Source organism: Archocentrus centrarchus, chromosome 4, assembly GCF_007364275.1.
Source record: "Archocentrus centrarchus isolate MPI-CPG fArcCen1 chromosome 4, fArcCen1, whole genome shotgun sequence".
NCBI lineage: Eukaryota > Metazoa > Chordata > Actinopteri > Cichliformes > Cichlidae > Archocentrus > Archocentrus centrarchus.
Genome location: NC_044349.1, coordinates 6,106 through 32,500, shown reverse-complemented (window position 1 = coordinate 32,500; position 26,395 = coordinate 6,106). Strand labels below are relative to the sequence as shown.

Here is a 26,395-nt window from a genome sequence, read left to right as displayed (position 1 = left end):
ACTACAGTATATGCAGTATAATGAATGCAGTACCACAGTATAATGACTGCAGTTCTACAGTATAACGAATGCAGTACCACAGTATATGCAGTATACCTTTTTGCTGTGTTAACTGATCATGTGACTATGAGGAGGACTCAGCTGTTGGAGTGCATTGGGTTGGGATCTCTGATTTGATTGGTGGTGCCGTGATCAGCATCACACAGCAGGAAGGTCGTGGTCTTAATCCCTGGGCTGACTGTGTGAAGTTTGCCTTTTCTCCCTGTTCCTGCGGGGGTTGTCTGGCTTCTTTTCCCAGTCCAATCACATGTGAGGTTCACCGGTGACTCGTAGGTTCGACTGGCGACCTGTCCGGGGTGGACGCCAACTCTCGCCCTCTGACTGGATGGACAGCTAGCTGGATCGCTCACCTTCCTGATTTAAGTTTTCCAGGTGTGCCTTTTACCTTCCTGCTGACATCACACCTGTTTCGTGGTCATGTGGATGTAGAAGGAAGTGCAATAGCGTTCCACTGTAACCAGCACAGGGTGCTCTTAAAGTCATTATCTATGAACAAAGCTCATCACATTATGAATGTATAGGTCTCTTAAAACAAACAAGAAGTGTATCGTGGAAGCAGGCTGAATCTTTATTGAAACTGAGATGAAACCAAATAAATTGGACTAAAACTGATCATTTGACAGTCACCTGAAAGGCAAACTGACCCTTTAAGGTTTTCATTGATATTTTCTTTATTTTCATGTTGTTTGTGAACGTTAACATTTTCCTTCTGCTTTGATTTTTTTTTATGTTTGTATGACACTTTTATGAAACATCCATGAAGTAAAAAAAAAAACTCACTGTCGGCTTTCTGTACACGTTCAGCTCTTATCTGACAGCGTTTGATCTTTGTTTCTTTGCACAGCTCTCATCAGGTCCTCCTCCAGCTAATAAAACGTTAATCATCCTGCAGCTTTTCCTCTCGCTGCAAACTGACAGAATCGGCATTTGTGCGTCAGTTGATGTGAGCTGCAGTTGGTATTCAGCCAAACGTTTGAACAGGAAGAGACGATCCAGAGGCTGAGGGAAAACCGGACCATCAAACTTTCATCACATCAAGTCTGACAGGAGAGGAGGCCACGCAGAAACAAACCCAGGGGAGATGGTCCAAAAGTTTGTGGACAGAGATGTTTATAATGTTCCCTCTGTACACCTCCACAGGTGATTTTAAATCAAACCATCCAGGTGTGACTGAAGTGCAGACTTTCACCTTTAATTCAACATATTTAACTAAAGTTCTGCATCATCATTTTATACACAGTCCTCATTTTCAGAGGATCAAACATTTTAAATATGAGAGTTGTTCTTGATACTGGATGAAAATCCTCTGCAGTCAGTGACTGCTTGAAGAACCCACGAAGATCACCACCTGCCGTGTTTCCTCCTTTACTGCAGCTGGTTAAAATACACTGTTTACCATCACCTGATCCCATCATACTCTCTGCAACTATGGCAACCATCAGCTCCTCTGCTGACTGATTAACCCATCATCAACATGTGTTGATCCATAATCAATACGTATTGATGACCATGAGTTTTCTTCCTGTTTCCCAGTTTAAATCACAACACGGCTCTACGCTGACTCCCAGCTTCAAATCGGAATTAAAAACCAACAAAGGAAAACGTGGACCAACGTCAGTGTGACATTGGATGATGCTGGGACAGGATGAGCAGAAGAAAAAAGAAAAGAAAAGAAGAAGGTGTCCACTGTAACCCCAAGTTTCTCACCATCCCTCAAAGTGTCCATCAACACCCAAAGTCTCCACAACAGACCGAAGTGTCTGCCGTTGAGTTTCTGCCGGTCTTTCGGGGGATTTCAGGGTGAAATATTAAAGCTCTTCTAATTCATCAGTAAAATATTTAAGCCGCTGCACTCGAGTCTGACTTCATGTTCTCTGAATGAAACTGAACGAGTCACATCAGGAAGAGATGATGGATGTCAACAGGTGACCTTCACTTCAATAAGACATGACTGTTTCTGTACTGAGACGCTGCTCCAGCTCACTTTGTTTCTAACAGCTGTCAGGTCACATGACCTGCATGATAATTTATCAATGAGACTTCTGGAAGTCACTGAAACAGGTTGTATTATTCACCGCATCGACTTCAAGCATCACATTCAGGAACAGTTTCATGTTTCAGAGAGCTCCAATGATTCTGCCCTGATGCAGAACATTACTTGTGACTCCATCAGTTCTAAACTAACAGGCTCCATTACAATCAGTTTTAAAACCTCAACAGGTTTCACTTGGATTGTTACATCCAATAATCACTGATAATCATCTATATAGCAGACAGCTATGTTCAAATGAACAGAAGGTTCACTGAATTACATGTCAGTTATGGTCAAAAACACCACCTGGTCAGGGCCCAACTTATTACAGGGTGACCCCAAGTCCCCATCAGCTCAACATCTTCTGTTCTTCATTTTAATGCTGCATGTTAAATAATCCAGATTATTATTACTGACCAAAATAACTAATTACTGTAATGAAGCAGCTTTGGGTTTAAACATTGAGGTGGTAGAATAATGGCCTGTGTGGTTCAAAGGTTAAATAAGAAGGCCGCGGCTCAGTGATTGTGTGCTCATCTCAGGGTTGGTGGCTCTCCTCAACCTGCTGAAGTTTCCTTTGGCTGAACAACAAGCTACTTCTGATAGGAGGAAAGCACCTGTACCAGAAGCTCCACCTTCATCAGTGTGTGTGTGTGTGTGTCAGGTTAAAAGACACCATTTTTACCTTCATCACATCATACTGCTGTCTGTCTGTAACCACGGTGACCACAGCTCCTCTGAGAAACTGTCCTACTGCTGACTTATTAACCTGTCATCAATACTTCTGATCAACCATTCGATCAGCTGTTTTTTTTTTTTACCTCCAGCTTGAAATCTTCATAAAAACAAATGTGTTTTTGTAACTTCACATCAGATGTGAATAAATCTGCAGCAACCAATCAAATCAGGCCAAACACAGGAAGTGAACTGGCAGCTGTAATCTGCTCAGCCTCCTTCAATCTCTGCAGAAACCTTTTCACTCCTCCGCCAGAAACAACTCGATTTGCAGCTTATCAGATGGAGGCCACAAAGATGGAGCGGCTCTAAGCGCCGCCTTCAATCAGTAAATCAGCCGCTGCTCTGACGAGGTGATGCTCTGCCAGACTGATTTCACGCCAACAAAAGCTCCAAACCACAACATGTGGGAGTCGATTTACTGCAGCAACCTCCACCATTCAATCCTCTGTAAAACCCCTCCACACCGCCACCTCACTGCTCTGTTTTCACGCTGCCTGCAGCGCCCCAGCTCACTGTCACTCCAACTTCCTGTCTGGGGACTTTTCAAATTAATTTCCCTGAGATTAGCCCGAGGATCCATTTAAGAGGCTGAAGGATGACAAATCGCCCGGGAGCGGACGATGTTTGCAGTAATGAAGCAGCCGAGCTGACTGACAGCGCCTGAGGGCTGAAACAGGAAGTGGCTCATTTACACATTGAAAGAAACAGGCAAGCTGACCTCATCTGCTCACTTTAAACAGCTCCAAAGGCCTTTTTCACCTTTACTAAGTCAGCAGATTCACCTCCATCCGAGCAGGCAGGTTAAGCATCTGACAGATGCCTTGCCGTGCACACATTTCCTGCAGACCAGCAGGAAGTAGCTTTCACAGATTAATGTGAAATATGATCAGACTGCAGCAGCTGTTCTGAATGAACATTAATGTGCTGAAAGATGCTTTAGCCAGTCAGTAAACATCAACACAGCTTTCACAACAGATGTCTTATAGCTGACTGAAGATCACAATGAACAGAGCATGATGACGACTCAAGGAACGCTTCACATCAGAACTGAAGCTTCTGTAGATTTAGTTTTTCTGAAGGACCATGCAGCACCACGTCCCGTCCACCTAGAAGCAAATCTCACTGCTCAGCAGCCACCTTGGTAACATCTGTGGGCAGTTATTGTAAAGCCTATCCAGCCAGCCAGCCAGCCAGCCATCCATCCATCCATCCATCCACCCTCTTAACTGCTGATCTAGGTCAGGTCTCAGAGGGGCCACATCTGTTCCATAACAGAGGGCTGCGTCCTAGCTGTTGTAGGGAGAAAACTTGTTTGGAGACACTGCTCTGAAATAAGGTTTGACATGTTTTTACCTGAAGGTTAAACCTCAACTAAACACGCACAGCCACACACATTTCAGCTTCTCTAACATCCCAATCCTGAGCACCAGCATCGTTAATGTCTGTGTCCCCACCCATCAGAGCAAACGCCATGCTAATTCAAGTTATGGACACAGGTAGAAAAAGCAGAAATACACTGACCTCAGTCTGACATCACAGCTTAAACTGTCCTCAACTTGACTGGTGTGCAGATTAGCTAAATGTCTAATATTTAATAAAATAAAATCCTAAATTTGTGATTATAATACTTTGAAACAAGTTTAAAACATTTATTTTGAAAAATAAATGTTAACTCTAATATGGCCCACAGCTTTTTGATGACTTCCTGCCACTCTGATTTTAAAGTCACAAACTGCTTAACCATCAGCTCATCAATCAGTGAGAAGAGGTAGTTCCAATACAAGCTCAATCAGTATGCTTATTCAAAGTGGCAGAAAGAGGTGTTTCCAGTTTGAACTGATGATAAAAGGATGTATATGAATGTGATTAAGACTTTAAACCAAACTGACATGAGAAAAGCTTCAATCTGAATGAGAACATTTCTGAAGACATTTTGAGTGTTCCAGTGTACCTGGATGTATCACGTAGAGATGGCTAAAAACAGCCACTCAATGGTCTTTTATTGTAAAATTATTGCAAAGGTGAAACAAAGTATAGATGTGTGTCTTTCACCAAGTCTGAGTGAAAGAGACAGCTAAAACATTTGTTGAAGGGTCAGTTTAATATTTGACATTTTATTTAGAAAATCCATAAAATCCGGCATAGTTTCCAGTCTCTGATAAAGTTTTAGAAGTTTTTATTTTCAAAGTCTAGCACACTTCCTGTGACACCTGTCAATCGTTTAAACTTTGAATGATGTTTCTATGATAAAGAGGCTCCAAAGCAGCCTTTCAGGGCATTCACCCATTGAAATGAAGGCAAAGGCCCATTATTCCCAAATCGAACCACACATCCTGATATAATCTGTCAGGTTTTCTCAAAGCTGAGGGCCAAGTTACGCATCAAAATCTCAGGTGGAATAATACTAATAACTCTGTGGCGCCTCAGTGCCATTTCATTGGCACACTCAGTTATTTAATTATATGCTGTAAATCTTTGGAGGACCTGTAGGTTCGGTTTTAACACATTGTTAAAGAGTTTCTCTCTAAAGTGTGTCCTCGCTCTTCTGCATCATAAATAAAAACCCTGAGCAGTGAAACTTGTGAGGTTTGAACTGAAAAGTCAGAGCATATTTCCTGCTTGTTGTGCTAATAGAAACGGGCTAATTATCTCCCACTCAATTACACATATTGATCGTCTGCTTGGCTCCGGCTGCTGGAATTACACTAATGGTCCAAATGTGGTCCAAAACGACAGATAAATCAGACTGAGTGTGTTAGAGGCTGAAGGGCTGCCAACACACTGCAGATACTCTGAGGAAACACCCTCAGCTGGTTCAGAACCTCTCACCTGCACAGCACACCTGGAAACCAGCTGCATAACGTTTTATCGATATTTCACAAAACAAATGGAAAAAACCCTTTAAACCAGATTTAAGACATTTATCACACCAACTGCTCCACAAGCTGAAGCATGAAGGAAACCTTTTCACCATCAACCTGCCAAGCAACCTGAACTTAATCTGGAGTCCAGCAGAGGCGCCACAGTGAGTCAGTCCCCATAGACTCCCATGTTAAAACGTTCAGCAGAAATAAACATGTTTACAGCCTGATACTGAAACTGCTTTGGTCTCTGTGGATAATTTCCCCATTCATTACAGCTGTATGGGGGAGCAGGTTTCTATAAATCACCTGGATGCATTATTAGGGGCGTGGCCTCTCTGAGTGACACATGGATGGTGACACAGGGGCTGCAGCTGCTAGCTGTCTACTAGGCTTCACCTCAGCTACCTGGAGTCCCTGATCTGGACCTCTGGACTGTGTTTGTGCTGTTGAAGCTTTTTGGAGCATTTTTAATGCAATTATCTGACCAATAATATGGCTGCTGTGACTTCATTGGACTAACAGACCATCCAAGAAGACAGAGCTCCAGTTTGCTAAGTGATATTCTGTGCACTGATTAGTACGTATCGCTCTGTGTAGCATGATTAACCAAGCTAGCTAGCATTAGCTGATAACTTAGCACTCCACCCACTTGTCCAAATATGGCCACTTCCTGGAAACAAAAACCCAACATGGTGGCAGCCAAAATGACAATGTCAAGGCATCAAAATGTGCAGAAACCAAGTGATTATGTCTCATTTTACTCAGTGTGGTTGTGAACGTTTGTATGCAGATTAACTGGTAACGTAATTTATCTCATATTTTAATTGGTCAGATTCTTTAATTTGAGCACAGCACCCCCTGTCTGTAGCACTGATACCTGCAGGTGACAAGTCATCAGATTTCTGATTTTCATTTTTTTGTGAATGCTATTTTATTTATTGAAATATTCCTGAATTCAGACTTGGACTACATTTATTGTAACAAAAGATAATCAAACTATCAGTCAAACGCTGGATAATGAATTTTGATATGATAAATCTTTAGTTAAACCTACATCTGGCTGCTACCTTTACTCCTTCGCTGCTGAAACCCCCAGAAACTCGGAAACTGCTGCTGAGCTCTGAATTTCCAAACAGAATAAAAGTTTAGACATTTTGTCACCGATGTGTTGTTTGACTTTGGAGACTCGACAGTGAAATCCTGAAATGGTCTCTAACTGATTATCACATTAAAGAATTGAATCATTTCTTCTGTGAATCATCAGTGATGAACAGCTTCCTGTTTCTGTTCAGTCTGCTGGGGTCTCACATTTCTAGAGTCAATTCAAATTACTTCTATTGTTTTGGCTCTGTTTTCACTTAATTTTTTCGGTTGATGCAGTTTTTCGTCATCAGTTATTTGTCCAGACAGACTCAGAGATATTAGAGTCCAACTGATGATAATTCTGCTGTTCAAGTTGTTCTCACCACGCTTCCTGGAACATAAAGTCTCAGATTATAATGAAGCTGAATCCCTGAAAGGAGAAAAGCATACAGGTTGCCTCACGGTACACTGTCTGCACAGCTGTCACACTAATGCCGCCCACCATCTCTTCCCCAAAGTTTCCAAACGACCTGCAGGAAACCAGTGAACAATTCAGGAAGTGACTCTGATTCTTCACTCCAAGAACGAGCAGAGCCACCATCAAAACAGCTCATTTATAATGGCAGAAAACATCAGGTGAGCACAGCCAGAGAAACGCCAGAACAATCTAGGACAGGAAAAACCTCCCGGCATGAAGCACTGGGAACTGCTGCTAAGTCCTACAGCTACCAGAACGCACTTTGAGGAGGATTTTAGACCTCAATTCAACTCTAACAACGATCACATGACAGCATGGCTCGGCATGCCGTGAAGGCTGCACCTTCATGTTTACCAAATTTGGTGGAAAAATAAATATGATCGTCTACCTGCAGTTTGAAGGAACACAGTCAGGAGCACTGCAAAGAAGGCTCACCTGAGTCACATGTCAGGATGTTTGTGACTGAAAATGTTATCAATTTCAACTGCTGTGTGTTCAGGTGTCCTCTGTGCAGTCCATTTTAATGCAGCGTGGTGTGTTCAGGTGTCATCGTGTCCTCAGGGCTGTCTTCTTTATTCTAGCGTGATGTGTTCAGGTTCTTTTAGAGCTGTCTGCATCTCGCTCAGCCTCTTGGGGTAATGAATCCTGAGATGAGGAGGTGGTGGCAGAGAGTGGAGGTCTCTCTCTAGTGCCTGCAGGAGCGGTGCTCTGCTGTCAGACGGATGTTTCTTAATAACAGTCGCAGATCTGACATGCTGAGAGCCGACAGCCCGGAGGAGGCAGAAGCACTCAGACTGATCCACATCTCCCATTCCTCTCAAGAACTCTGACTGAACCTCACACTTTATTTGGTTTATTTCACAGCAGCCGGATTCAAACCAGCCCACAGATAATCATTTATAAAAAAAAGTTTCTGTCACAGCAGGAAATTCACAGTTTTACTAGTTTCATAATACTGATGGGAATGCAGGGTCTCCACGAGGACAGCGCATCGACAGACTGCTCACCCAGCTGAAGGTCTGAGCTCTGAGAAAAATGTGAACATGCAAACAAACATGTTTGAGTCCTGATGTGAAGCTTAACCACTCAGAGGGTCTCAGATCAATCAGGATGATCGCTTCAGAGATTTCAGCTCCTAAACTGACTTGCTCCCCTTCAACCTGAGAAATGAGTGTTTAAAACCAATATTAAAGTCTCACAAAGAGACCACGTCCTGAGAGGTTTCATCATTCTTGTAGGACTGAAATACAGCTTCTCCAGGAAACAAAATAACTAAATACAGCCAGGAAGATCATCTAAATCTGGCCATGATGTCCTCAAAGAAATTAAATATATGAAAATAAATGAAGGCAGCAGGTGGCACTGTGATACAGTGGTCAGCGCTGTGACCTCACAGCAGGAAGGTCCTCAGTTTGAATCCACTGGCTGGCTGGGTTCTTCCATTGTGGAGTCTGAATGTTCTCCCTGTGACTGCGTGGTTTCTCTCTGGCTTCCTCCCACAGTTCAGAGTCATGCATGTGAGTGTGAACGGTTGTCTGTCTCTCTGCGTCCAGGTGTACCCCACCTCTGAACTGGAGAAGCAGCTGAGTCTTCAGTATTTAATCTGTGACATTTACTCGAGCACAAACAGAGGGCGCTAGTGAGTGCATTAGTTTCTGTGATGACCGTCAACAACGTCTCCATATTAAAACATGACATCATTGTGATTTCAGGCTGAGCGACAGCTTCGTTTATAAATGTTTTATAAAAATAAAATAAGATATGAAGGTAAAACTTTAATGATCCCACGACGGGGAAATTTGCACATTACAGCAGCTCAGTACAGAGAAAAATGAAAGGATGAATAAAAACAAATAAAATAAAATAGAATAGAATAGAAAAACTATACACATATACATAAAATATATATCAATGTCAATACACATATACACACATATATACACACACATCAAAACACTATATAGAGATATCAAAACATTATATACATTTGTAGCCGGTAAGGTACACAGCATACATGGTATGCATTATATGGGTGAGAGTGTAATAAATAAAATGTATATATACTGTATGGATAAAGTGATGGCAGAGGAGGTAAAGTGTCCAAGTGACTCATGACATCATGATGTGTTGTACAGTCTAACTGCTGTTGGGATGAATGAGCTGTGAAAGCGCTCCTTCCTGCAGCGAGGATGTTTCAGTGTCTGACTGCTCAGCTCCCCCACGGTCTCATGGTGACGGGGGTTGTCATTGTTTCTTCATTCAGTGAAAAATAAATAACGCCATAAACATTCCGCTTCAGTCTGGATTAAACATAATTCCTCAGATTATTTCAGGTTTACAGTTTGTTCTACCTGCCTAACACCACACGTAGATCTACACCTGTCTAACACTGGTTCCCTGTGCACACAGCTGGATTCAGAGACCTGTGTTGAGGTGACAACATTTGTCATGTTTAGTGAAGCCAGATAAATAATCCTGTATATGTTGACCTCTTTCCACCAGATCGCAGGACCTTTATCGGCAGGTGGAGTCTGACGTGGACGGTGGATGATTTTATGAAGCATTTCATAAAATCATCATGTTTCATTATGCTGATGAATTTTGAATCTGCAGACAATGAGGTCTAAAAATTCCAAAATATCTGTTAAAATCAGATGGTTTGACAGATCAGGTTTCAAAACAAACGGACTGAGAGCAAGCGCAGCGCCTTCCCTCACGTGTTTGCGAGAAACGAAATCTGCTCTGCTGAGACGAATCCTTTTGAGGCGCTGCCGTCACGGAGGATGAAGCTTTCTCTTTAAATTCACTCTGGCTCTTTGTGAGCGGCGGCTGAAGGAGAAGTAGAAACGTGATGGGGCGGGGGAGGCAACCGCGAGTCCGTGCATCCGGCCAAAAGAGGGATTACGGTCACAGACAGGCCGTTTGAAGTGAGGTGGCGTCAGCACGGAGGATTTGGTTAATTATAAAATGCCAGTCACGATCACGGCGGGAAGGTCCCTCCTCCTGTTCCTGACAGCGCCACAATGCCACTTATTATCAAACAGAAACAAGAGGAGGAGACACCGGCCGCCAGCGCCACCAGACTCATTAATAACCTAGCAACAGCCATGGAGGAGGAGGAGGAGAAGGCTCAGTTCACCTTCACCTCCAACATGTCTGACTCCTGATTTAAGCCACAAGAAGAGGAGGAGGTTCACTTCACCCTTCTTACCTGCTCAGACTTTAACCACAGAAACATTTTTAATGACAGAAGAACACGTCACCTGTTAACCTAAGAATCGCTGATAAATCATAGGTGAACAGGTGTGTAAAACAATCAGACCTAAAGGTTATTACAGGGAACTCGAGCTGAACCAGAAGCTGAAAAAACTGAAATAAAAATAAAAACTAGACCTCTAAAAAAGAACAAATCCACAGGAAATGTGTTCAGATTTATCATCACAGCCTCTGATGAGCCTTCAGTGAGCTGTGTTATGACTGACCCCAACAAACAAGGCGCAGAACCGAATAAAGACGGAAAAACAACAGCTGATTCATTTCTACTGTGTTTCAACTAAAGGCTCAGTAAACTACAGGCTGATAAATCCACAGACAGATCAATAGATAGCCAGATGTTTTAATTCCACTGAAAACTTTAATTTCTCATCCCTGTGAGGAACTTTAGTGTGTTTTAGCCCAGCAGAACTTTTACATATTGTTCTGCAGAGTATTGATTGTTTCCAATAAACAAGTGTTTAAGAGTATCTGAGATGTTAAAGCTGCGAATGTTTCTGAGCCTCCTTCACACACAAACCTGAGCTACCATGAGAACAGAGCCTCAAACCTTCCCTCAGGTGAAATGTCGCCCCCTCTGGTGACAGTTTAAATAATTTTTGTCCCACAGGTGACAGGAGAAGGTTCCCTTAAGCAAGGCAGCACAGATAGAAAAACTCTAAACCATGATGCTGCTGCAGGGGGCAGGGCTTACCTTTGTGTGCGAGGCAGCGGATGCTCTGTTTGCTCTGAATGTCCCACAGTCGAACCGTCTCATCATGTGAGCCTGACAGGAGAAGAGTCCCATCCATTGATACTGAGAGACATGTCACCAGGTTCCTGAGGATAACCCAGAACCACAATCAAAAACCACCCCAAACACTGATCAATAAACCTCAATCAATAAAGTTAATCAAACCTGGTTCAGTAAATGCCTAAAAATAAACCTGGCCAATAAATGCTCCTCCTCAGCTCCTCCCTGAACTCCTCTAACTCACAGATGAAGTTTTTCTCCTCTGCTGAGGCTCAATGAAACTGGAGTCTGGAGGGATGTAACTATGAATAGTTCAACATATCCAGGCTTTCTTTGTGAGCTGGTTTAACAAAACCTGAAACCCAAGCAGGGTTATTATAGTTAACGAAAACGAACAAAATAACAAAAACTGAAATTGAAAAAACACTGTCGTTAACTGAGATAAATAAAACTATAATTAAAAGGAATAAAAAACTAAAAGCGAACTGTGAGTTTTCAAACTAACTGAAATTATCGATAAACTGACTTTCATTTCCTTGTTTGTCATTTTTTTAAAGCCTTGTTGATTGATATGAAATAAATTTTACACTCTTCGAGCTTAAGCTGGGAGCGCCATCGGGCAGCGTGTGCATGTGTGTGCACTCACAGCACTGGTCCTCCAAGTTATGGCAGTGGTCTGCCAAGAAGCAGCAAGAGTCCCATATGGGAGTACGATCGCACAGATAGCAGCTTGTTGTGGATGATGAAGTCCACCTGAGAAGCGCACACAAGGCAGCTACAGAAACCGCTCTCATCCTACAAGGTAACCTGATGTTCACCTCTGGAGAAATGTGACTACTTGTCAGGTCCACACAGCCCACAACGTTGTGATTAACCTGTTTAGTCCTTTTGCCTTTCCAGCTACTTTTCGCCAGCTATTTTATCAGTCAGAGAATAACAATCAGGAATAATAATCAAAGCATCAATATCAGGACTAACAAATGTCAGCAAATTCCTGGAGGGAGACTGCTGAAACTATTGGAATGGAAGTGAGGGAATGAAGGAAGTGAAAAAACAGAGACAAATATGTTTGCAGCCAAAAAACTGAGCACAAAGAGTGAGGACCAAAAAAAGTCCCAGCCTGCACCGCTTATAAAACACCAGCACACAACCACAAGACAATTAACACACACAATCCAGCTACACAAGCATAAATGTGGACATGAGGTCGGCCACTTCGTAGGTTGTGTACAGAGGCCACAAAGACCCTGAAAGTCTAATTAGGAGCATCTAACCAAGCTAGCTCCAAAACAGAAGCAGGATCAGGTGGTGAGAACATCAGGATGCAGCTGGAGTTGTGTTTTGACTCCTTCAAAGAGTTTGTTTTTGTCAAACACCACATGTAGGTGTTATTAATCTGCTGCATTGATGCTGAAGTTTATTGTAGAATTTATTGAGTTTTGGAGTTCATATTTTTCTTTGTTTCTCCCTGTTGATGTTCATGTAGTGCTGCTGTCTGTGAACAGTTGGTTGTTGAATATATTTCTTTAAAGGGTATCTTGTGTCGCGTTTTCATTACACAATAACCACTTTTGCGCCTTGAATCTTGCACCTGATTAAGTATGAAAATACTAAACACTGAACTAACTAAAACTAACTGAATTAGAGAAATAAAAGTAAAAACTAACTAAAACTAAACTATAATGTAAAATACAAAACTATTATAACCCTAACCCCAAGTCACACACAATCAAAGATGATCAGAGGCAACCATCAGAGGATGAGTTAGAGCCCTGCCTTCTCCGCTACACCCTACTCTGTGACAAATCTCAGCACGAACAGTACTCAGGTTAATTCATTTTTCTGCTCGATGAGCCTAAGGCGATAATGAATCATGTGATTAATGATAATACAGGTTTTCAGGTTAGGCCCACTGATGTATTTTATAGACCTCGGTCACCAGTTCTTCTGGTCATGTCTTCGATTGGAGGAGGCGGAGCTCGATCTCTGATGATCTCAGACTGCATTTTCAGGTTTTGTTTAGTCAGCTAACTCAGAGAAAGACTGGATCTGTTGAACATTAATCTTTCTAACTCAGTCTGCTGGTTCTCTCTGACCTTCATGATTTCATCATTTACTGGAAGTAAAACTCAAGACACATGAGAGCATCCAGGGCTGAGAGTGAGCATGTTTCCAAAGGCAGGATAAAACCTGCAAATCCTAACGCTAACCATCATCATCATCAACATTATCATCACCACCACTGTCACAGTGGATCACAAATTTGAGATCAGGGAGCCTCTCTGTGAGCTCAAGTCATCTGAGTTTTCCCTCCATTACTCAAACTGCTGTGTATTAATTATCAGCTTGCTTCCAGCTTACAGACCATCACCAGCAGGAAGTTCCTTCTGTGTGTTCCTCACAGTGAATGTGGACAAATCCACATCTAACTCACCTGGAAACACCTGCAGAGTCAGTGAATCTCAGAGAGCTTATCAAGCATGACCTGAAGAAGCTCTGATACCTGAAGGTGTTACGCCTGAAGATCACAACACCTTTTACAAGGGATTTACAAGAACTCTAATCACTTTTGTTTCGTTGCCACAAGCCTGTTTTAAGTCTATGTTCAGCTCATATTTCCTGCTACGTGCCCTGCTTGGCGAGTGGCAAGCTTAATCCAGCTCGAGAGGCAGCCGACTGTGATACAACAGTTCAGACCAAACAGACTCCCATGAGTCCAGCAGCCCTAAGAGCTGAAGAAGAAGAACTCCAGATTCAAACATGGATCCTCTGTGGACGAGTCAGAGCTGACTGATCAATAAACTGCAGAGATCAATAAATAACCCACATTTAAAATAACTACACTTCCTGTTGTCACGAGATGATGTGACAAACCTGAGGTCTGCAGGTTTTATTCATCTTTAAAATCTATCAATTTATTTCCAAATATGATGATATGAAATCTCTTATATCAATAAAATTTGAACAATAAAGTCAAACATAATGAGGGAAAAGACATCATTTAAGTTAAATATGAATCTTATCTTCAAAAATCTGCAGTCTCACCTGTGACCTTTGAACACCTGGTTTCCTTCACTGTCCGACTGGAACGACTTTTCCCGACTGAGACTCTGCAAGATACACACAGTTCCAACCATTTAAACTTTATTAACAGTGTTAAACTGAGGCTCTGACGCGAGGATCAAATCCCTCTCCTCATGACCCCGCCTCCCCTACGCTGCTTGTCTTTGCAGATGGGAGGAGCCAAGATACGAGGAGGTGAGGCAGACAAATGAGCTGAGAAAATGAGATAGAGGACCACGACTCACTGGCTACATAGAGACCACCTGGAAAATGCTTCCATCACTTCCTCCACGAACAGGAGTACTCAGCAGGGTCAAAGGTCACAGACATGATCTCCACATTCAAGAGGACTGACAGGAGCAAGCTCACCTGAGGACAGCTCCCACACCTGGACAGGTAGCAGAAGAAGAACAACAACACCTCAGACTTGACTGAGACTCTAAATGACTGTGCTGGGCTGTGTGATTGGTCAGATTTAACCTGTCTCTACATATATTGCAGGCATGCTTGTATGTAGCACGCACGCACACACACACTTCGCATTCAGGAGGAACAAGCATTTTCAACAAATCAGGAAGACAGGATTAGGCGACTGTTTCTTTTTTCCATGGAGAGACACCCCGTGTTGTCATGTTTTTTAACGGTTAAACTGAATTTAAATGATAAACTGAAACCAGATTAAGGAATTCTGATCTAAACAGGAAGGTCCTTCTGTCCCCACAGGGGCCCCAACCAGTCAGATCAGAGATGAGCTCCACCCACCAACACTGATTTTATTCTGACAGACACATGAGCAGCTCGCTGCTTTAAAGAGGACACAGTGGGTACAAGCTGATCTCCCACAATGCATTATGCTTCAGGCACCACTGAGTGAAAAACAAATAAAAGGAGAAACTGAACTTTGAGTTAACTTCAATAGTTACTTCCTCCAAACCAGCAACATGTTTGTTAGATCCCATCCTACTAGACTGTTCAAAGAAGTCTTTCCAATTATTGATGCTTCAATCTTAAAAATGATCAATCTGTCTTTATTAGTTGGCTGTGTACCACAGGCTTTTAAGGTGGCTGTAATTAAACCTCTACTTAAAAAGCCATCACTGACCCAGCTGTCTTAGCTAATTATAGGCCAATCTCCAACCTTCCTTTTCTCTCAAAGATCCTTGAAAGAGTAGTTGTAAAACAGCTAACTGATCATCTGCAGAGGAACGGTTTATTGAAGAGTTTCAGTCAGGTTTCAGAATCATCACAGTACAGAAACAGCATTAGTGAAGGTTACCAATGATCTTCTTACAGCCTCTGACAGTGGACTCATCTCTGTGCTTGTCCTGTTTGACCTCAGTGCAGCTTTTGATACTGTTGACCATAACATTTTTATTACAGAGATTAGAGCTTGCTATAGGTATTAAAGGTACTGCACTGCCGTGGTTTGAATCATATTTATCTCATAGACTCCAATTTGTTCACTGTAAATGGGGAGTCTTCTTCACACACTAAGGTTAATTATGGAGTTTCCACAGGGTTCTGTGCTAGGACCAATTCTATTTACATTATACATGCTTCCCTTAGGCAGTATATTAGAAAGCACTGCATCAATTTTAGTTGCTGGGGGGTTCCATGATGTAGTTCTTTTCATTCACCTCTTTTCACCCTGTCTTATACCCCACTCTGCATTTAATCATTAGTTATCATTAATCTCTGGCTCTCTTCCACAGACTGTCTTTGTCCTCTCTCTCTCCCCTCAAGCCCCAACTGGTCACAGCAGATGACCCCCCCCTCCCTGAGCCTGGTTCTGCTGGAGGTTTCTTGCTGTTAAAAGCGAGTTTTTCCTTCCAACTGTTGCCAAATACTTGCTCATAGGGGGTCATTTTGACTGTTGGGTTTTCTCTGTATTATTGAAGGGTCTTTAGCTTACAGTATAAAGTGCCTTGAGGCGACTGTTTGCTGTGATTTAAATAATGAATTTAACTGAATAGAATTATAAACTAAGTAAACGTCCCTTATCGTACCACGGTAACCTTTGCTCCTGATTATGGGTCAGATAAAGATCATCAGCTGTTTTTATGTCCCTGTGACCAGAGTCACACCAGTTTGGATATTTACATTTACTTTAATGGATTACACAGCAGTGGGGAATACGGTTTAATTACAGTAGAAGTCTTTCTGAAAGTGCGTTGTAACTAAGTTTTAAGGATCTAATTCCTTCATTGTTATGCTCTTCAGTGCCAACACAGTGCAGAGCAGCTACCTAAACTCTGCTCCCAGTGAGGTCGATATCTCGTCAATAGTTTTTACATCCTCACTGCGTATAACTTTGGATACTGTGGCTCCTCTGAAAAGGAAAGCTTCAAATCACAAGTGCCTGACTCCGTGGTATAATTCACAAACGCACAGCTTTAAAGCAGATAACCCGAAGTGGAGAGGGAATGGCGTCTCACTAAATTAGAAGATGCTCATTTAGCCTGGAAAAGGTTTGTTGCTCTATAAAAAAGCCCTCCGTAAAGCTAGGACATCTTACTATTCATCATTAATTGAAGAAAATAAGAACAAACCCCAGGTTTGTTTTCAGCCACTGTAGCCAGGCTGACAAAGAGTCAGAGCTTCTGTAGAGCCAAGTATTCCTTTCACGTTAACTAGTAGTGACTTCATGGATTTCTTTACAAATAAATTTTAGACATTCGAGAAAAATTATTCATAACCATCTCAAAGATTATTCTTCATGTTCGGGCCTGCTTTCAGCACTGCTGGTATTGTTTAGACTCTTTTGCTCCCAGTTGATCTTTCAGAGTTAACTCTCAATAGTTACTTCCTCCAAACCAGCAACATGTTTGTTAGATCCCATTCCTACTAGACTGTCAAAGAAGTCTTTCCAATATTGATGCTTCATCTTAAAAATGATCAATCAGTCTTTATAGTTGGCTATTACCACAGACCTTCAAGGTGGCTGTAATTAAACCTCTGCTTAAAAAGCCATCAACTTGACCCAGCTGTCTTAGCTAATTATAGGCCAATCTCCAACCTCCTTTTCTCTCAAAGATTCTTGAAAGAGTAGTGTAACAGCTAACTGATCATCTGCAGAGGAACGGTTTATTTGAAGAGTTTCAGTCAGGTTCAGAATTCATCACAGTACAGAAACAGCATTAGTGAAGGTTACAAATGATCTTCTTACAGCCTCTGACAGTGGACTCATCTCTGTTCTTGTCCTGTTGGACCTCAGTGAAGCTTTGATACTGTTGACCATAACATTTTATTACAGAGATTAGAGCTTTGCTATAGGTATTTAAAGGTTACTGCACTGCAGTGGTTTGAATCATATTTATCTCATAGACTCCAATTTGTTCATGTAAATGGGGAGTCTTCTTCAGACAGTAAGGTTTACCGTAGTTTCCGGAGTATAAGTCGCACTTTTTTTCATAGTTTGGCTGGGGGTGCGACCTATACTCCGGAGCGACGTATATGTGACATTTATAACACATAAACCAAAATACTCCAGCCACTTGACATCTCCGTGAAACTGCAGCTTTAAGGCAGTCTTGCGTAACCTGTGGCGCAGTGGATGATGGATGGAGAGCACAGCTTAATGGCAACTGGGAGAATGCGCCACCCAACTTTCCTGGAAGTCATTGGATGGATCAAGAAAAACATGGGCTTCAGTGACCAAACCATCCTGTTGGGATTCAGAAAGGCTGGAATAATTGGAACTGCAGCTGACGACGAGTCTGACTAACGCGACACAGAAGAGGAAGCGGCGCTTCGTCTACGGAGTGTACGGAGTTGTTTAGAAGTGACACCGAGGATGAAGAATTCAATGGATTGATGGTTGGTTAACTTGTTAGTATGTTCTTTATGCTATGGTTATCTGAATAACTTAAGTACGTTTAACATACCGAACACGTGTTCGTTGTGCGTAATGTAGCTGATGTGCTACGTTAGCATAACGTAGGCGGTAACCGTGTTCGTCCTGTCTTTTAATCCATTATTATTTTTAAATTGCCGTTCAAGATGGAATTTCTGCTCTGGGTCTCGGATTCTATCAAAGTGCGACTTATAGTCCAGTGCGACCTATATATGTTTTTTTCTTCTTATGATGCATTTTTTGGCTGGTGCGACCTATACTCCGGAGCGACGTATAGTCCGCAAAATACGGTAATTATGGAGTTCCACAGGGTCTGTGCTAGGACCAATTTTATTTACATTATACATGCTTCCCTTAGGCAGTATTATTAGAAAGCACTGCATCAATTTTCATTGTTATGCAGATGATACTCAGCTTTACCTATCAATGAAGCCAGATGACACACATCAATTAGTTAAACTGCAGGAATGTCTTAAAGATATTAAGGCCTGGATGACCTCTAATTTCCTGCTCTTCTAAATTCAGATCAAACTGAAATTCTTGTTCTCGGCCCCCACAAATCTTAGAAACATGGTGTCTAACCAGATACTTACTCTGGATGGCATTACTTTGGCCTCCAGTAACACTGTGAGAAATATTGGAGTCATTTTTGACCAGGATATGTCCTTCAATGCACATATTAAACAATATGTAGGACCGCTTTTTTGCATTTGCGCAATATTTCTAAAATTCGAAACATCCTTTCTCAGAGTGATGCTGAAAAGCTCATTCATGCATTTATACTTCTAGGCTGGATTATTGAAATTCATTATTATCAGGCTGTCCTAAAAGCTCCCTGAAAAGCCGTCAGCTGATCCAAAATGCTGCAGCTAGAGTACTGACAGGGACTAGAAAGAGAGAGCAGATTTCTCCCATATTGGCTTCTCTTCATTGGCTCCATGTTAAATCTAGAATAGAATTTAAAATCTTTCCTCACATACAAGGTCTTGAATAATCAGGCTCCATCTTATCTCAAAGACCTCATAGTACCATATCACCCCCAGAGAGCACTTCGCTCTCAGACTGCTGGCTTACTTGTGGTTCCTAGGATACTTAAGAGTAGAATGGAGGCAGAGCCTTCAGCTTTCAGGTGGCCTCTTTGTGGAACAGCTTCCAGCTTGGATTCGGGAGACAGACACCCTCTCTATTTTAAGATTAGGCTTAAAACTTTCCTTTATGATAAAGCTTATAGTTAGGGCTGGATCAGGTGACCCTGAACCATCCCTTAGTTATGCTGCTATAGGCCTAGTCTGCTGGGGGGTTCACATAATGCACTGTTTCTCATTCACCTTATTTACTTTGTTTATACTCCACTCTGCATTTAATCATTAATTGATATTAATCTCTGGCTCTCTTCCACAGCATGTCTTTCTCTCCCCTCAGCCCAACCGGTGCGGCAGATGACTGCCCCTCCCTGAGCCTGGTTCTGCTGGAGGTTTCTTCCTGTTAAAAGGGAGTTTTTCCTTTCCACTGTCGCCAAGTGCTGCTCATAGGGGTCGTTTTGACTGTTGGGTTTTCTCGTATTATTGTAGGGTCTTTACCCACAATACAAAGCGCCTTGAGGCGGACAGTTTGTTGTGATTTGGCGCTATATAAATAAAATTGAATTGAATTGAATTGGGCAGCACGGGTGGCGTAGTGGTTAGCACTGCTGCCTCACAGTTAGAATACCATCTGGAAGGCCTGGGTTCGATTTCCACCTTGGCCCAGGCCTTCCCTCTCTCTGTGTGGAGTTTGCATGTTCTCCCCGTGCTTGCGTGGGTTTCCTCCGGGTACTCCGGTTTCCTCCCACATTCCAAAGACATGCACTTACTGGGGTTAGGTTAATTGGCTTCTCTAAATTGCCCATAGGTGTGAATGAGAGCATGAATGTGAGTGTGAAAGGTTGTCTGTCCCTCTGTGTTGGCCCTGCAACAGGCTGGCGACCTGTTCAGGGTGTACCCTGCCTCTTGCCCTATGACAGCTGGGATAGGCTCCAGCCCCCCCGCGACCCTTAACAGGATGTGCGGAAGCGAATGGATGGATGGATGAATTGAATTGAATTTAATTTAATTTAATCTAGATTAATTATTTAATCAGACCTTTGATTCATTTTATAACCTGATCGCTGAATGAACAGCTCGCTGTGACTCACTCACACATTTGTGGTATCGACACAGGCGCATGCACTCACCTTCACCGTCTGGTCTAAGGAGGCGGTGGCAACTCGAGCCTGAGCTCCCATTAGGCCACAGTGCAGGTCTGTGATTGGCAGAGAGTGACGAGACAGGATGTGGCGAGGCTCGGGGGCGTGGCTTATATCCAGCTGGGCGACACTGAAACACAGCGAGGAAACAGAGCCGGTGACCACAAATAGTCTGCATTCAGAACCACCCCGGCAGATTTCAGATTCACAGCTGACACTTCAACCGAAGAAGGTGAGTCTGAACCCCATAAACACAAAATTGTTGCCTGAGCTCCCCCGGTGGAGACTGCACCTCTCTACAGGCAGACTTCATACTCAAGTCATGAACTACTTTGCTGATATAAATATAATTAAAAGTTACAGAACACGTCAGGTGTTTTCTCACCTGGACAGACTCCACACCAGAGCCAGGTTGTCTTTTCCTCCAGAAACAAAATGGCTGCTATCATCTGTGAACTTCAGACAGGTGACATCCTGATAGTGACGACTGAGGACAGACAGCAGCTTACCTGTGCACACCTGGCCAATGAGAAAACAGATTGAACACACCTGATCTAGAAGAAAAAAAAGATATGATTCTTTTTGACTGAAAAAAACTGTTGAAACTGTTAGAAACTCAGTAATGTTCATGTTTCTTCTAACTGTGTCCTTCTGGATTCAAACTCTGGGTTTAGTGGAGTTTCTGGAGAAATCATTTCCTCTCAGGTCTCTTTGAGCTCTTCCTGAAATCTGTGAATCTTTGTGCCAAACTGAGTGAAGCAGCTCCTTTAGCCTCTGATCACCTCCTCTATGTGTCTACTGGAGTTTTATTCTAACCAGATGTTCACATGTAGCAGTTACAGTGTGTTAGTCTGAGATGTGTATTTAATGTCTGAGTCACAGCACGAGCTGGTCTCCACTCCTCTGCTCACATTTCACCCTCCAAATCTTCCTTAATGGATTTAGCTTCTACTGTGACCTCCCTGATAGAAACAGTTGAGGAACTCTGAGATGATGCTCTGCCTTAAACTCTCCTCTGTTAGCATCATCTCAGCAGCTGTTTGTGGGATCAGGAAGTGGATGAAGAGCCTTTACATAACTTCTCAGTTGGAAACATTTAAAAAAAAAGTTTTCTGTTCAGATTAAGTCCATACATTAGTTCATCAGAGGACAGGAGAACATCAGAGTTTCTCCACGTTAATCCTGCTGGGAGTCGGTATGTTCTCCAGCTTCCTCCCACAGTCTAAAGACACATTAGGCTAACTGTGTGACTGTGAGTGTGAATGTTTATCTGTCTCTTTGTGATTAACTGATGACCTGTCCAGATGTACCCCACCTCTCATACCCCCAGCAATCCTGAATTACATAAGGGGAAAAGATGGAGGCCAGCATGGTGGTTAGCACTGCTGCTTCACAGCAAGAATGTCGTGGGTTCAAATCCACCATCTGGCCGAAGCCTTTTTGTGTGGAGTTTCCATGGTGTTTATGTGGATTTTCTCCCACAGTCCATAGTTAGTGGGGTTAGGTTACCTGGTGATTCTAAATTGCCCATAGGTCTAAATGTGAGTGTCTCTGTGACAGGCTGGTTACCTGTCCAGCATGTACCCTGCCTCTCGCCCTATGACAGCTGGGACAGGCTCTTTCTCTATTTTTTTGCCCCATGTGTTGTTGAATGAACAGCACAGGACGCAGATGACTCATTCATTGTTTGATTGAATGATTGATTGATGACGTGAATGAATCCAGCTGAACATCAGTGAAGTTACTGAAAGAACTTCCGTTTAATGTCACGCTGTCTGCTTATTGGTCCGTACGTCAGCAGGTGAACTGGAGCTTAAAATAAATAAATTATAGTGAACTAATCAGAGAAGAAGCAGAGCCTGAGCTGACTCACCTCCCACAGGTAAACAGCCTCAGAAACTCCAGCAGCAAGGAAGAGTCCATTAGGTGAGGCAGACAGACAGGTGACCACACCTGGACACACGATCTTCTGCTGCAGTTGATCCTGAACAACAAACACATCAGAACAGGTGGGTGTAACTACAAGGTAAGATCAACATATCCAGGCTTATTCTGTGTTAGCTGGCTGTGATATGCACAGAAGTCCAAAAACAGAACACCGTTCAGGTTCAGGTCAGGCCATCCCAGGTCTCACTATAATTGCCCACAGGAATGTTAAAGTAATGGTAAATGGTAAAGGGAGTGGTTCACTCTGATGAATGATTGGAGAGCAACTTGAGACTTATCATCTTACCCAAGGATACTTTGGCACACAGACTGGAGCAGCCAGGGATCAAACCATCAACCTTCTGGTTAATAGAGGTCCTGCTCTACTCCTGAGCTGCAGCCACACCAAGGGTAATGAAGTCACCCTGCAGGACAATGGAGTCCCCAAATGGGGGCACCCTCCAGCACTCCAAGAAAGCTGGGTACTCTGAGCTGTCATTTGGCACATAAACACAGAGGACAGTCAGGACCCATTTCCCAATCCAGAGGTGCAGGAAAGCAACCCTCTCAACCACTGGGAGAAACTCCAACATACAGGCGCTGAACCGAGGAGATACAAATATGCCCACCCCCGCCCACTGCCTCTTGCCAGGGGCATCTCCACAGTGGAAACCCTCTCAAGGAAACTGGTTCCAGAGCCCAAGCTGCACATTGTGATCAGCCCGAGTATAGCTAGCCGGCACCTCTCAGCCTCAAGCACTAGCTCGGGCTCCTTCTCCATCAGATAAGTGACGTTCAGTTTCAGTAACTGCCTTTGACTCCACCATGTGATCTGTACTACACTGGACCCCTCCTGTGGGTGGAGAGCTGGACAAACTCTTTGGGCTAAACTTAGCTGGGCACCATAGGATAAGGTCCGGCCACGAGCAATATTTTATTTATCTGCACTCCCACCCATAATGCATACTGTGCATGCTGTGTACAAATTGCAAATTACTGGCTACAAATGTATATAGTGTTTTTGATATCTGCATATAGTGTTTTGATGTATGTGTGTATTGATATATTTTTTATGTATATAGTGTTTTCTATTTTATTTCATCCTTATCTGTACTTAAGCTGCTATAATATGCACATTTCCCCAAGGTGGGATCATTAAAGTCTATCTTACCTTATCTTATCTTATGAGATGCTTGCTGTCAAGCCCCTCCCCCAAGCCCAGCTCTAGGTGAGGCCCCAGTAACCCCAGCCTGGGCAAGGTAACATAGTCTAGTGTTGTCACTTACTGCTAAATTATATATATATATATATATATTATATATATATATATATATTCTATATATATATTATATATAATTATAGCAGTAAGTGACAACACTAGACTATGTTACCTTGCCCAGGCTGGGTTACTGGGGCCTCACCTAGAGCTGGGCTTGGGGGAGGGGCTTGACAGCAAGCATCTCATAAGATAAGATAAGGTAGATAGACTTAATGATCCCACCTTGGGAAATGTGCATATTATAGCAGCTTAAGTACAGATAAGGATGAAATAAAATAAAAACACTATATACATAAAAAATATATCAATACACACATACATCAAAACACTATATGCAGATATCAAAAACACTATATACATTTGTAGCCAGTAATTTGCAATTTGTACCAGCATGCACAGTATGCATTATGGGTGGGAGTGCAGATAAATAAATATTGCTCGTGGCCGGACCTTATCCTATGGTGCCCAGCTAAGTTTAGCCCAAAGGAGTTTGTCCAGCCTCCACCCACAGGAGGGGTCCAGTGTAGTACAGATCACATGGTGGAGTCAAAGGCAGTTACTGAAACTGAACGTCACTTATCTGATGGAGAAGGAGCCCGAGCTAGTGCTTGAGGCTGAGAGGCCGGCTAGCTTACTCGGGCTGATCACAATGTGCAGCTTGGGCTCTGGACCAGTTTCCTTGAGAGGGTTTCCACTGTGGAGATGCCCCTGGCAAGAGGCAGTGGGCGGGGGTGGGCATATTTGTATCTCCTCGGTTCAGCGCCTGTATGTTGGAGTTTCTCCCAGTGGTTGAGAGGGTTGCTTTCCTGCACCTCTGGATTGGGAAATGGGTCCTGACGTCCTCTGTGTTTATGTGCCAAATGACAGCTCAGAGTACCCAGCTTTCTTGGAGTGCTGGAGGGTGCCCCCATTTGGGGACTCCATTGTCCTGCAGGGTGACTTCATTACCCTTGGTGTGGCTGCAGCTCAGGAGTAGAGCAGGACCTCTATTAACCAGAAGGTTGATGGTTTGATCCCTGGCTGCTCCAGTCTGTGTGCCAAAGTATCCTTGGGTAAGATGATAAGTCTCAAGTTGCTCTCCAATCATTCATCAGAGTGAACCACTCCCTTTACCATTTACCATTACTTTACATTCCTGTGGGCAATTATAGTGAGACCTGGGATGGCCTGACCTGAACCTGAACGGTGTTCTGTTTTGGACTTCTGTGCATATCACAGCCAGCTAACACGAATAAGCCTGGATATGTTGATCTTACCTTGTAGTTACACCCACCTGTTCTGATGTGTTTTGTTGTTCAGGATCAACTGCAGCAGAAGATCGTGTGTCCAGTGTGGTCACCTGTCTGTCTGCCTCACCTAATGGACTCTTCCTTGCTGCTGGAGTTTCTGAGGCTGTTTACCTGTGGGAGGTGAGTCAGCTCAGGCTCTGCTTCTTCTCTGATTAGTTCACTATAATTTATTTATTTTAAGCTCCAGTTCACCTGCTGACGTACGGACCAATAAGCAGACAGCGTGACATTAAACGGAAGTTCTTTCAGTAACTTCACTGATGTTCAGCTGGATTCATTCACGTCATCAATCAATCATTCAATCAAACAATGAATGAGTCATCTGCGTCCTGTGCTGTTCATTCAACACACATGGGGCAAAAAAATAGAGAAAGAGCCTGTCCCAGCTGTCATAGGGCGAGAGGCAGGGTACATGCTGGACAGGTAACCAGCCTGTCACAGAGACACTCACATTTAGACCTATGGGCAATTTTAGAATCACCAGGTAACCTAACCCCACTAACTATGGACTGTGGGAGAAAATCCACATAAACACCATGGAAACTCCACACAAAAAGGCTTCGGCCAGATGGTGGATTTGAACCCACGACATTCTTGCTGTGAAGCAGCAGTGCTAACCACCATGCTGGCCTCCATCTTTTTCCCCTTATGTAATTCAGATTGCTGGGGGATGAGAGGTGGGGTACATCTGGACAGGTCATCAGTTAATCACAAAGAGACAGATAAACATTCACACTCACAGTCACACAGTTAGCCTAATGTGTCTTTAGACTGTGGGAGGAAGCTGGAGAACATACCGACTCCCAGCAGGATTACGTGGAGAAACTCTGATGTTCTCCTGTCCTCTGATGAACTAATGTATGGACTTAATCTGAACAGAAAACTTTTTTTTAAATGTTTCCAACTGAGAAGTTATGTAAGGCTCTTCATCCACTTCCTGATCCCACAAACAGCTGCTGAGATGATGCTAACAGAGGAGAGTTTAAGGCAGAGCATCATCTCAGAGTTCCTCAACTGTTTCTATCAGGGAGGTCACAGTAGAAGCTAAATCCATTAAGGAAGATTTGGAGGGTGAATGTGAGCAGAGGAGTGGAGACCAGCTCGTGCTGTGACTCAGACATTAAATACACATCTCAGACTAACACACTGTAACTGCTACATGTGAACATCTGGTTAGAATAAAACTCCAGTAGACACATAGAGGAGGTGATCAGAGGCTAAAGGAGCTGCTTCACTCAGTTTGGCACAAAGATTCACAGATTTCAGGAAGAGCTCAAAGAGACCTGAGAGGAAATGATTTCTCCAGAAACTCCACTAAACCCAGAGTTTGAATCCAGAAGGACACAGTTAGAAGAAACATGAACATTACTGAGTTCTAACAGTTTCAACAGTTTTTTTCAGTCAAAAAGAATCATATCTTTTTTTTCTTCTAGATCAGGTGTGTTCAATCTGTTTTCCATTGGCCAGGTGTGCACAGGTAAGCTGCTGTCTGTCCTCAGT

At 43.0% G+C, this 26,395-nt stretch overlaps 1 protein-coding gene across 1 annotated transcript in view; it reads right to left on the bottom strand.

Annotated features, from left to right (window-relative positions):
- Positions 1-22,920, bottom strand: part of wdr18 (WD repeat domain 18) — a 37,119-nt gene extending 14,199 nt beyond the window's left edge. Inside the window, 9 exon segments of the mRNA XM_030726698.1 lie at positions 11,223-11,347; positions 14,307-14,371; positions 14,570-14,615; positions 14,617-14,687; positions 14,689-14,712; positions 20,390-20,531; positions 20,787-20,920; positions 22,275-22,420; positions 22,734-22,920. Of these exon segments, the coding sequence (XP_030582558.1) occupies positions 11,223-11,347; positions 14,307-14,371; positions 14,570-14,615; positions 14,617-14,687; positions 14,689-14,712; positions 20,390-20,531; positions 20,787-20,920; positions 22,275-22,420; positions 22,734-22,920 (940 nt within the window).
- Between the last annotated feature and the right edge of the window lie 3,475 nt (positions 22,921-26,395).